Here is a 12827-nt window from a genome sequence, read left to right on the forward strand (position 1 = left end):
GAATAAAATTGGTTAATTAATAATTGTTGAACTAAAATTTTGAGTAATTTTTTTATTTGTGTAAAACTATATTTTTTGTATTACTTTACTTACAACTTATAAAAATATATATTAAATTACAATTGTATGATGAGTTGCAAAGTCGAAATACATTTTAGAGGAAAAAAACACATTTGATTGGCTAAAAGAAAGCGCAATATTATTTATTTTCTTATTCTCTTATGTGTTAATTTGATGTTTTATGTTTGATCTAAATAATTTTCTAGAAAAGGTGTATGATTTGATTAGTAAAAGAATAAAATTAAGAACAATATTGTTATCATAAATTGTTACCCAAATACATAAATTTTGGCATTAAATTCTTTACATTCAAAAGAACGACTTTTCTCTTTTTTAGTTGTTTTAGAGTCACAAGTTGTATTGTTGGAATGACGGATAAAACTTAGCATTACCATATACTATAAGAGATCATGGGTTTAAGGATGAGTAGCAACATTTTTTTTGTGGGAACGCAATAAACAATCAAGTGTGTGTATGACGTGGTGCTACAATGCCATGTAAAAACTTGTCAAGTCATCGTGACATATGGAGAGAATACATATATATATATACTCCGTATATATATATATATATATATATATATATATATATATATATATATATATATATATATATATATATATATATATATATATATATATATATATATATATAGGGTCGGGATCCGGTGAGAAGAGTACTTGGCGTGAGAAACATGAGAAGCAATATGGACCGCTTGATTTATTAAACCCAACCATCCGCTTGCTGGAAAACATAATACTCCGTAATATAGTCCAGCTGGCAAGACTTCATGTGAGTCACAATTCAAAATAAAAATTACCAGCTTCTTCCTTGTCGGTATTTCCAAACAAGACAAAAATAAAAATATCAAAATGTACTCCTTTGGTTCCTCTCTTCTCCAACCTCCATCAGGCTCCATACCTCAAGTCCTCAACCCCCGCCTCTATCTCCTCCTTGTTCATCCTCCTCATGTTTATTACTCCGTATGAAGAATGCAAATATACTGCAATACCATCTAGATACATCTCAAACGAATTGGAGATACATCTCAAGCGAATTGAAGATACATCTCAAACGAATTGGAGATACATCAGTATGAAGTGGAGATACATATACATCAACTCTAAACTACAGATACATCTGAGATTCATCAAAGATACATCTTGGATTCATCAAAGATACATCAATACCAATTGGAGATACATCAACTCAAATACATCAACTCTAAACTACAGGTATATTGATGCTACCCTACAGATACATCCAAAATTACCTGCAACTTTCACTAGGTAATACTAATCACACAGCTAATTTTGCAATTGTCCTTAATACTAGAGCTATAGCTACATTAAAAAAACCTCAGTCTTTAGAGATATATCAAATTAATCGATAATAGAGATACATTAAGTTTCAATTAGAAATCTCAAGCTTCAATTTTCCCAACAACCACGAGGAATTAATTCCAGGGACGATCATCTCAAAGAAAAGCTGGAAGAAAGAAAGAGTGAACAAAAAGTTGGGAGGAGAGAGAAGGGTCTCTGTTTTTAGATGAGATGGGGAAAAGACGAGTTCGCTTTAATTGGGCGGGTTACATATTTTTTTTTCCATATTTACTACTTTTGCGATTAATGAGGCGCGAATAAGTATAGCCATTGATTTGTTAAATCCGACGGTGTGGATAGCTTCTCACGCTTCTCACCATTATACCACTTCTCACGTGAGCCTAAACCTACATATATATATATAGGACCAGGTTCTGGTGAGAATCTCTCTTAAGATGAGAACCTCCTTATAATGAAAACATTTTACAACCGTTGGATTTAGTTAAAGTGAACGGGTGAGATCTAATTTATTTCAATCCCGAAAACCAATCCTCGATCCCGGTCAATCTTTGTTTCAAAAATAACAAACTTTCTCTCTCTCCCTCCAAAACAAACAAACTGTTGTTTCTCTCTCTTCACAACATCCTTCTAATCTTCGATTTTCTTCGTACTTTCATAAATTTGTCCCAAACCTAGGTCTATTTCGTCAAAATTAAGCGATAATTGCACTCTATTTCTTGCGAAATTAAATTTGATTAATGTTCTATTGTAATTTTCAGCTACAATTTTGGAGTCCGTCAAATTTCATCCGAGACGCTGAATTATCACTGTGATCTGCATAATCAAGCTCGGAATAAGGTATTAACGCAATTTCTTAAGCTTTCAACAATTTTCTATGAGCGAATTTGTCTGTTTTTTAGCTAATTTTTGTCAATTTCAGAGCTGATTTCGCTCAATTAGATTTTTAGGTTTTTAATTAATTCAATGCTCATTGCTAATATGATGTTTACATTAATTAGATGAGGCGAATGTTGCGTGCCGGAGCTCCGGTTTCTTTAGCCACTGTAGTCAAGTAAGTTACTCTCTTGATTACGGAATTTACATGATTTTCCGCTTTGTCCAGTTGGTCCTAGTGTCTGTTCTGTTCAATGTTGATTTGTAAAATGATGATCTGCACAATTTGTTCAACCGATCTGCATAATTGGTGCTGCTGATCTGCGAATTGTTGTTGCCCTGCTGGTGATTTTGGAGAACCTGTTTAGTAAACTATAAATGAGCAAAAGTAAACGAAATCTCTTCTAAAGTAAACTAAGTCTCTACAAAATTAGACGAATTCTATTGTTTAAACGATGGTTACTTGAGGATCATTCCGTCTGGTTGTTTCAATTTTGCTGCCACTGTCGGACCGACGAACTCTTTTTGAGTTGTGACAAGTCATTTATTATCATATATTACGCTTCTTCATCGAGTATGTAGGTTATCTGATGTGGAGTTTCTCATAGTTTTTTTCATCTTATTTTAAAAAGTAGATCGAAATTTGGTAAAAGTAAATCAATTAATCTGGAAAGTAAATTCGTGATACAAGTTGGGAATTCATAAATTAGACTCAAAAGTAAAGAAAAAAGTAGAAAAAGTAAATAGAAATTATTCGAAAGTAAATAGAAGCCTCAATTATGAAATATGAAGAGACTGTAGTCTAGGGCCCTTGACAGATCCAACATGTTGATGTAACCTTCTCCGAACTGTTAGAACAGTTAACCAGTGGTAATAATACACCGGGTTGTTAAAGAAATTTGTCTTGGCAACAAGCTAGCAAAAAGCGATAAAGAATAACATATCAACTGCAGGTCTACTAAACATTGCTCAAACATCCTGCAGTTTGAACATTTTCTTTCTGTAATGATGCGTGCTTATCAACTGCAGGTCTGCAACTCTATGGTCCTAGGACCTAGAAAGAAATACGGGCAGTTGATATCGTCTATGATTTAAATTGACTTTTAAAATAGTTCCGTTTAATTTTCCAAGTTTATTTATCTACTTTTGAAAATGTGATGCAACTTGAGATTTTGTTTTTGAGATTTACTTTTAAATTAGATTCATTTACTTTTTTTAGTTATTCATCTACTTTTGAAAATGTAATGCAATAGTGATTTGTCTAACTCAAAAGTAAAGCAAAAACTGAAAAAAGTAAATAGAAATGATCCTAAAGTAAACAAAATATGGCCGATATATTTTTCCGTGTTCAGCCTTCAGTCAGTCGATATATTTTAACTATTACCCTTCTTTACAAATTCAGAATTTTTGCCTCTATTTTCTCAGGGGTACATCAAAATATAGCATCACCAGGTAGTTGATGTTACAGAGATATTTTTCGGAGTCTTCGTTCCATTTTTGGTATGCAAGAAATAATTAGGAGGTGTTGTTGCACTTAGTGATCTCACTGATTTGTGCTTTAGGGATTACTGATGATGGAATTCATTAAGTTGCTTGGTTCTAAGCATCTATAGTAATTATTTCATTTCAAAACAAGTCTCTTAATAATCTTCACGAGAACATCTTTTGTAGGAGAAGTTGTAGTCAAGAATTGCACCTATATTGTGTCGAATATAAATTGAAGAGTGTGACTAATCCTACTCAACAGGTGAGGGAGAAAAAACTTAGAAGACTTATGGTCTAGTTGGGAGAAAATGATTTCACATATTTGGATAAATGGTCATCTCTATAGGTGTTAGTTTATATACTGTTTGGTACTTGAAAACCAGAACTTGACCATATTTATTTACTTTTGAAAATGTGATGCAATTTGAGGTTTTGTTGCACTTATATATATATATATATATATATATATATATATATATATATATATATATATATATATATATATATATATATATATATATATATATATAGAATCGGGATCTGGTGAGAACCACCCCTTAAGATGAGAACTGAGAACTAATCTCAGCCCTCGATCAATTCAATCCAACGGCCAATAATCTGCCCGACCAAAGGACTTCATTAAGGGCATTTTGGTCATTAACACGCGCCGAATGACCTTCTCCTCACACAATACGATTCTCATAATTCGTTCTCTCTCTTCATTCAGTTTTCTCTCCCTTCTGGTAAATCCTCTCTACTACTTTGTATATGCGACTTTATCTTCTTGAATTCGTGGATTTTCGCTGTTCTTGCAAATCTCTTCACCTTCTTTGCGATTTCTCCTTTTTCAATTAGCTAGGCATGTATTTAAGTTTTTCGATTCAGTTTTTGATATTTTGATTGCTAAAATCAAGGATCTCTAAATTTGTTTGATTTTATCAAGTATTTGCGACTTTAATTGTTGAATTTAGGGTTTCAAATTTCGTTGTTTCAGTGTTTTATTTTGCGATTTTTATTACTAAAATTAGGGATTTTCAAATTTGTTAGCCTAATATTTTGATTGCTAATGATTTCTTGTCGGTGTTAAACTGGTTGCTACTCATTTTTGCCATGGTCGCTAATTATTGATTCCTTTTGACCTGTTTAGGTATGTATTGAAGAAGATACGCTTAGCTGAATAAACCGAGAAGTTTAAGAGAACAACTCCCCAGGAGGTCAGTCATCAATCTCTGATTCTTTGATATTCAATTGAACATGTTGGTAGTCAAGATCTCTGAATTTTAATTTGCTGGAGTAATGTTGTTGATTGTTTTTTATTCATTTTATCATGGATTTGATGTAAGTAGCCTTAAGGGGGATCTTAACTTGTTGCAATGTGTTGCCTTCGTGGATCTTTGTGAGGCATTAGAAAAAGTAGGTGATTCAATGATTTCGGTATACCCTTGTTGATTTGAGCTTATGGACCTTTACATGGTATGTTCTTCTTCGGCATAATGGATTAAAAATGATGATTACACTAATCTGATTGGTCTTATATATGAGAAGCAGATTATGCTTGCTGAGGTGCTAGAAAGGTATGGAGATAGATATGGAGGATACACAAGGATCATCAGGACCTAACAAGGAGAGGTGACATTTCTCCAATGGCCTACATTGAGCTTGTTTAGGTACTGATCTGATTCTTTCATTGCCCTCTTTGACTTTGGAGCATGACATTCCATAATCATTGTTCTTGGAAGGTGTTGTCCGTTCTTTAATGTCTGTAATTGGTCACGTGATATTTCAATTTGATGTTAATATACTCTGTATTAAGCTGCAGCGCTTATGTTGTAAGATTTTTCTTTTACTTGCCTTGTAGCAGTTGTAATTGAATCCTGAAATACTTAAAAAAATTCTTAACTTGATGTCTAGTGTAGTTTGACCAGGATGGTGTGTTGCCTTTTACGTCTGTCTCGATTCAGTTTAGTTGGCTGAAGAGAGTTGTAAGCTAGTGGATGTGAGTCTGACCAATTTTGCTATTTTATTGTGGCTAATGAAGGCCTGGTTAATTGGGGTGGGTGCAAGCAATAGCTTACGGTAGAATTGTGCTCTGTTGGTGATGCTTATTTTCTTTTGGTGTTGGTATGAAGCCAGCCTGGTAGTTTGAGTTGCTGCATTACCAAAGTTGACATGTGGACTTCGTAATTAATTACTCTTACTCTATAGTCTAGTAACACTATCCTACTAGCTCAATAGGTAGAGCATTGTGCTAATGCAGAAAAGTGTGGGTTCGAATCCCACGTAGGTTCATATTTACTTCTTGTATTGTTTTATTTACTTTTAGTTTGAAAACGTTTACTTTGGCCTCCATATACTCCAATACTCGGAGTTTCTATGTTGTACAAAACTTTTGAAACTTTTTGGATTTACTTTAGAGAATTTTTAATTTACTTCTGATTTAATATTATTTACTTTTGATTTGTTTTATGTTCCTCTTGTTGCTGTAGCAGTCTTGTTTGCCGACATAGTTTCAATTGATCTGATGCAACATACCTTTGTTCTGGTCTCATGGTTCTTGAGGTCTGTTATGCAGCCCTGAGGTCACTAGTTCAGTTGTCAATCTTGTCATGATCTTTGGCTAGATTAAATCAAAGCAACTTAATGCATCTACATATGACTAGTCGAGTAATGTTTTACCAATTGATTCTCCTAAAACAACACCAGAACACAAAAACCTGATCTACTATGGGTTGTTTTATTTACTTTTGAATCGGTTCTATTTACTTTTACTAGTTCTTTATTTACTTTTGAATTGAACAAAAGGAATTTTTGTCAACCTATTTTAGAGAAAATAATCTTTATCTTTTAATTACATCAATGAAAATGAAAGTGAAAGAAGTTTCGGTTTACTTTTGGAACAATTTCATTTACTTAAATCTTTATTTTCTTTACTTTTTTTTTGACGAGAAAAATGTAGCTGTTATTACTCAATCGAAATTTTTTCAGCTACAATGAGAGGGCGAACTTCCTCTGGGCAGTCCTCCATCCACACTAGGACTTCCTCAAACAATAGAGAAGCCTTAGCTAAGGAGTGAGCGACTGTATTACAAGTTCTTTTAGTAAAGAGGAACACACATTTAATGAAAGAGGAAGCAAAAGTACACATATCATTAACTACTACTTGGGAGCTTGAGCATTATTTAGATTTGTGTTGCAGTAGTCTTGTTAGAGTCAGACAATCACTCTCTAGTTCTACTGTCCTGAAGCCAGCCTCGTGTGCATATCTAAGACCAAACATCGCTGCCTCAGCCTCTGCTTGCAGTACAGTCATACGAGCCACCCTGCATTTGCCGGCAGACATGATAACATCGCCATCTACGTCTCTAACTACCATACCCAATCCCACCTTGCCGTCTGCAGACATAGCTGCGCCAGAGCCACTGGTTTTCAGGTGGGTTCGAGATGCTTATTTACTTTTATATTTTATGCTTTTCTTTTGAAAAAAGCTTTATAATTATTTTCTTTTTTAGTTTAATTTACACTAATTGTACATGTACTTTACAAATATTTTGATTTACTTTTGATTTTCTTTTATTTACTTTGGAGTTCCTTGTATTTACTTTTGAGTTTTTTCTTTTAACTTCAGATACAACCTATGTAGGAATCGAACCTACATCCCCTATGCATATGCATAGTGCTCTACCATTTGAGCTAATAGGTTTAAACACATCTAGTAATAAAATACTCAACTCCAACTGACATTAAGTCATACAAAATACTCAACACAATCTCGTCTTCTTCGCACTACATACACCTTGGGTCATCATATTAAGTTACTTATACACAATGTAGTTACTTTATCTGTTTGGGTCAACACACCATCTTCATTATCAATTATTATTCCAACTCAAATCCTTAAAAGCTCAAATATGCCAAATATGACATTTATGGTAACGGCTCGTAAGAATTCACAACTAGCTTCACGAATTTACTTCTCAGCTTAATCTATTTACTTTTATCAGGTTTTGATCTACTTTCTAAAACATGATATAAGAATATCTGATTTCCTACACAGCAATCTGACATAAAAGGTAAGGACCGCAACCATACAGAACAACTCAGCTACCCAGCAACAAGCCTGCATCACCATTGACCAGCCCTTCAGAATTGTACAAAATAGTTCACCTGTCCAGCAGTCCACACAGGACAACAGTGGCAGCAAGTCTGCATCACCAACCCCTCTGTACATGGCTAACAAGTCAAAACTACTAAAAACAATCTGAAATTTGAGGCATTAACTCAGATCCCAAATACTAAAAACTAATAAGCTAAAACCTGAGTCAACGCATCTAGAAATTTAGTTTACTTTAAGAGAGATTAAGTTTGCTTTTGTATAATTTTCCTTTAACAGATTTTAATCTAGCTAATTCATTCATTTCTAGTAAGTTTTTAATCTAATTTTAAAAATAGGAGAATCATAGGAGGAAAATGTAAATTTGTGTGCAAGCCATATCCCAAATTCCTAATCTAAACAATGAATCTGGATAATACAAATTCATCTGAACTTTGTCAATAATCATCTTCTGAGGTGGTTCTTCCCTTAGTTGCTCATCATTATAATCATTGTTCACATAATATCCTACTCTAATCATTATCATGGAGTGATAATTATTGCATTAGTGACAACGTTTCCTCCAGAAAGGAGGTTAAAAGGAAAGATACAGAGGAGTGTTAGTTTGCATCAAGAGATACAATTTACTTTTATAGACATGTAATATACTTTTGCACAATTTTAGTTTATTTAAAGTCTAGTTTAATTAATCTACTTTTACTAATTAATTATTTACTTTTCTGGCTAATTAATTTACTTTTTAAAATAAAATTTGATAAGGCTTAATATTGTCAGAATCTTGTAAGAATCTTCTAATGTCAAAACTGTAGATACAAATAATACAACTTCAACCAAATATGTGTACAGAGAAACCACTATTAAAATGCCTAATAATCTAGAGATTTAGTTTACTTTTCGTGAGATTTAGTTTACTTTTGCAAAATTTTTGTTTACTTTAACACATCTAAATGTAGCTAACTGATTCACTTCCAACAGTTGAACTCCTTCAAGATAGAGCAAACAAGCTACAAAACCTAACAAAAAGCTAGAACACAACTCCATGACTATAAACTAATATCAATAAAAACAAATGCAGAAAGATCCTTGATCGATGATCAAGCAGCAACAAGCAACAAGGTTCAAAGTCCTATCCCAGCAACAAGCAACAAGGTTCAAAAACTTGTTCCAACAGTAACCAAAGTTTGATCACATCTCACATCCATTTTGGAGACTAATTCATCTACTTTTACTACTTTTCAATCTACTCTATAGAAATAAAGAAAATAATAATCACTAATTTGAGTGTTTTTTTCTTAGAAATCAAACTAACTGTGAAGAAAACTGAAGAAATTAAGTACCTAGAAATCAATTTGGATTGAACTCGCAACTCTTGCCCTTGTCTTGAGGTAGTTCGCATCAAATTCAATCTGCAAAATGATACGAAATTTAATCTATTACCGTATAAGACAAAATAATGAATTCGAGAACGAAGACCAAATCAAATACGGGATGAATCTTAACGAAATTCGATAACCTAGAAATCTAATTGAACTTAATTAGAAACATTTACCTTCAATTTTGGGCTCAATGATTGCAGATTCAAGTATAATAGAAATACTGCTGCAGAAGAAATTAGAATTAATTAATCAAATCAAACAATTAGTATTCGAAATTTTCACATGATGAACTTCAAAATCGATGTAGAACATTAGGAATTTTCGCATGATGAACTTCAAAATCGATGTAGAACATTAGGAACTTCAAACCAACTTGCTACACCACCATACAACATTCAACAACCAAACCAAAAGCAGACAAGAACCAACCAACCATCTCCCAACACATGAACTCCTTCAGGATAGAGCAAACAAGCTACAACACCTAACAAAAAGAACACAACTCCCTGACAATAAGCTAACAACAATCAAAACAAATACACAAAGATCCTTGATGATCAAGCAGCAACAAGCAGCAAGGTTCATAGAACACAAGAAAACAGATTGCATAAAAACTCTAATCCAAACGACAATAGGCCCACCACAAGAACATATCAACTATCCACCAAGAAACACAAGGAAACACTGGCAGTAGTTTGTTTTTGATTTACTTTTAGAGAGGTTTTGTTTACTTTCATATAGATTTGTTTACTTTCCTAGAGATTTTGTTTACTTTGTAGAACAAATCAGCGGATCCAATCCAAAAACTAATCTAAGCATGATAGAAAATCAAATCAACGAATTTAAGTACTATTCTAGGCTTTGATCTCAAAATAAGTTCGCAAAGTTTCCAAAATCCGCACACAAAATCATTCCACACAAATTTCTAATGTATTCATTCAAAAGTTCGTTCACAACATCTCTAAAATTCCGCAAATTCGAGCTCCAAAATTTCTAAAACAATTAGACCTAAAAAATCAAATAAAATTCTTCTGGCCTAATTTTAGCTAAAACATAAGAAATTGTGAGTAGTACCTGATTTGAACATCGGATTTGCAGATTCAAATGCGAAATTGGTTGTACGCACGATGATTTGAAGAACTGGAGAGAGAAAATGCACACATCGAATTTGGCAGTTGTGGAAGAAAATTCGATGAACTAGAGAGAGAAAGTAACCGCGCATCAACATTCATTTAATTCGCGAGACAAATCTCAGCCATCCGTTTTATTTTAATCCAACGGCTATCAAAGGTTCTCATTTTAAAGTAGGTTCTCATCTTAAAGGAGGTTCTCACCAGAACCTGGTCCTATATATATATATATATATATATATATATATATATATATATATATATATATATATATATATATATATATATATATATATATATATATATGGTGAGAACCTCTCTTAAGATGAGAACCTTCTCTATAATGTGAACCTTTGACAACCGTAGGATTTAGATGGGATGGACGGATGAGATTTAATCTCATAAAATCTGATATTTTCGCTCAAAATACCCTTTCTCTCACCCTCCCAAAGTATCACAGTTTCTCTCTCTTCCTCCCTGAAAAGTGACGCGCGATTAATATTTGAAATCCTTCGTTCTTCGAATTCCAGAAATTCGTCCCAAGAATAGGTATAATTTGTTAATCTAAATTTGCAATCACACTTTATATTCGTGACATTAAAATTCCTAATTTTCTACAGTGATTTTCAACTTCGATTTTGAAGTTCATCATGCGAAAAATTTCGAATACTAATTGGTTGATTTGATTAATTAATTCTAATTTCTTCTGCAGCAGTATTTCAATTAACTTGAATCTGCAATCATCGAGCTCAAAATTGAAGGTAAATGTTTCCAATTAAGTTCAGATGGATTTCTAGGTTATCAAATTCCGTTAAGATATTGTGTTTACTTTTGATGATATTGTGTTTACTTTTACTTAATACTGTGTTTACTTTTGCTGATAATGTCTTTACTTTTTCTGATAATGTCTTTATTTTTACTGATATTGCATTTACATTTACTCGATTTTGTGTTTACTTTTGATCATATCTTTACATAATTTCTGTTTTTGTTCAAATTAAAAGTAGATAAAGAATTTATTAAAGTAAACAGAACTGATTAAAAAGTAAAATGATTCGAATAATTTTAGACATAGTCAAGAGAATAGATGTTCCTGAACTTCTTATTTGGTGGCTGCTTTGACGAAGTCAAGAAGTAAGTTGGGTGGTTTTGAAGGGCTAGTGATGCAGACTTGTCATGCGTTGATAGGTGGTTAGCTGAACTGTTTTGCATAGTGGCTCTTAAGATATCAACGGTGTTGTGTGTACGTTGTTGCTGCAGGGGGGTGAGGGTGCTAATGCAAAGCTTGCCAATCCCAGTTGACTGCTAGGGTTGGGTTTTTGACCTGCAGTTTGGCATACTGTGTCCTGGTCAGTTTTAGTGGGTCTGTTCTATTGCAATTGTGTTTACTGCTTTTCTATTGTTATTTGTGCAGTCTGTTATGGTAGTCTATTATGGTTGCAGTCAATTTACATAAATTAGATCAGTTAGCAAGTTCTTGTTGCTGCTTACCCTGACAATGTTGATTAGATACAGTCGGTGGTAAGGTTAACATGGTTGGGGTTCTACTATCCAATAAGGTTAGTAAATACAAGGAATTCCAAAGTAAACAAAGAAATATCTCAAAAGTAAATCAACGAATTCAAAAGTAAACAAAAGAAACTCAAAAGTAAATCGAAACTTGGTAAAAGTAAATTAGTTGTATTATGTTTGTTTCTGTTTTCTACTGTGTTTCATAACCTCTGCTGAAAGTTACAACAATGAACCTTGGGCTCCTCTCTTGTTTCTAATGATATCTCGTCATCTTGTGCATCTCCCTCCAACGACTTTGCTTTCGGGTTTCAAGAGATAGGGTCTAGAAGTTTTCTGTTAGCCACATGATTCAATAGAATCCCTGAAAGGGACCATAACTTGGTCATCGAATAGAGATCATCCAGTACACAGAGTTACTTGGTCTGGAAGTAGTTGTGTTTGTTATTCCTAGAAATCCTCAATCATCTGCTTCCAAGTCTGTTGGTGAAATTTATGGTATCACCAGAGATTCAAATTTTAGGGAGTTTCTCATTCTTGTAGGTCCTAACTTTTGCGTCCAGTCAAACAAATCCTCTGGCTTGATTAGGCCTCCACCAATGTTGATGTACTCCTTTCTTTTATCCCACAAAAAGGAAGAGGCTGCAATCCCAAACACAATGTGTTTCAGCTGTGTTTCCTCTTCTTCATCTTGTGATCCACTGGTAAGAAGGTGGTCGGTCCTTGAAATTGATCGTTGATCATATTCTTCTGTCAGGAGGAGGGGGGAGAATTGCTGTCATTATTATTTTGTAAGGTGGAATAATTAGAGAAAGAGAGGGATGTCTCTAAGTTTCCAAGCTTGGAGATGTAAATTAAATATATCTAAAAGTAAACTAAATTGCTGCAAAAGTAAATTAAATAATAATGGAACTTTGACTATAATTTTTTTCTTAAAATA

The 12827-nt window shown here is 33.4% G+C and overlaps 1 protein-coding gene and 1 long non-coding RNA gene across 8 annotated transcripts; one reads left to right on the top strand and one right to left on the bottom strand.

Annotated features, from left to right (window-relative positions):
- Positions 1-863: 863 nt before the first annotated feature.
- Positions 864-7357, top strand: LOC110777933 (uncharacterized). 7 transcript variants are annotated; one of them, XR_008927951.1, is made up of 6 exons: positions 866-1349; positions 2162-2240; positions 2402-2454; positions 4909-4975; positions 5310-5428; positions 6747-7357. XR_008927951.1 is itself a non-coding variant. In XM_056836978.1 (5 exons), exons 1-4 carry the CDS (start codon positions 1030-1032, stop codon positions 4940-4942), a joined length of 486 nt encoding a protein of 161 aa, XP_056692956.1. In that variant the 5' UTR covers positions 866-1029; the 3' UTR covers positions 4943-4975; positions 5310-5665. The 7 variants fall into 7 exon arrangements, 3 of the variants coding, with proteins under 3 accessions (XP_056692957.1, XP_056692956.1, XP_056692958.1); XR_008927950.1 differs by lacking the exon at positions 6747-7357 and adding an exon at positions 5800-6738; XR_008927952.1 differs by lacking the exon at positions 6747-7357 and adding an exon at positions 5800-6739 and having other exon boundaries at positions 864-1349; positions 4909-5428.
- Positions 7358-7460: 103 nt separating this feature from the next.
- LOC130467918 (uncharacterized) lies at positions 7461-10594 on the bottom strand. Its single transcript, XR_008927954.1, has 4 exons — positions 10323-10594; positions 9422-9468; positions 9210-9278; positions 7461-7981 (listed from the first exon to the last, which is right to left on the bottom strand). It is a non-coding gene; the product is annotated as an uncharacterized lncRNA (long non-coding RNA).
- Positions 10595-12827: the final 2233 nt, after the last annotated feature.

Source organism: Spinacia oleracea, chromosome 2, assembly GCF_020520425.1.
Source record: "Spinacia oleracea cultivar Varoflay chromosome 2, BTI_SOV_V1, whole genome shotgun sequence".
Taxonomy (NCBI): domain Eukaryota; kingdom Viridiplantae; phylum Streptophyta; class Magnoliopsida; order Caryophyllales; family Amaranthaceae; genus Spinacia; species Spinacia oleracea.

Coding starts and splice junctions, on each gene's coding strand:
- LOC110777933 (XM_056836979.1), top strand. CDS start 1,030: ATGTTTATTACTCCGTATGAAGAATGCAAATATACTGCAATACCATCT. Junction 1,350..2,161: donor TTACCTGCAACTTTCACTAG/GTAATACTAATC, acceptor TGTAATTTTCAG/CTACAATTTTGGAGTCCGTC. Junction 2,455..4,908: donor TCTTTAGCCACTGTAGTCAA/GTAAGTTACTCT, acceptor TGACCTGTTTAG/GTATGTATTGAAGAAGATAC.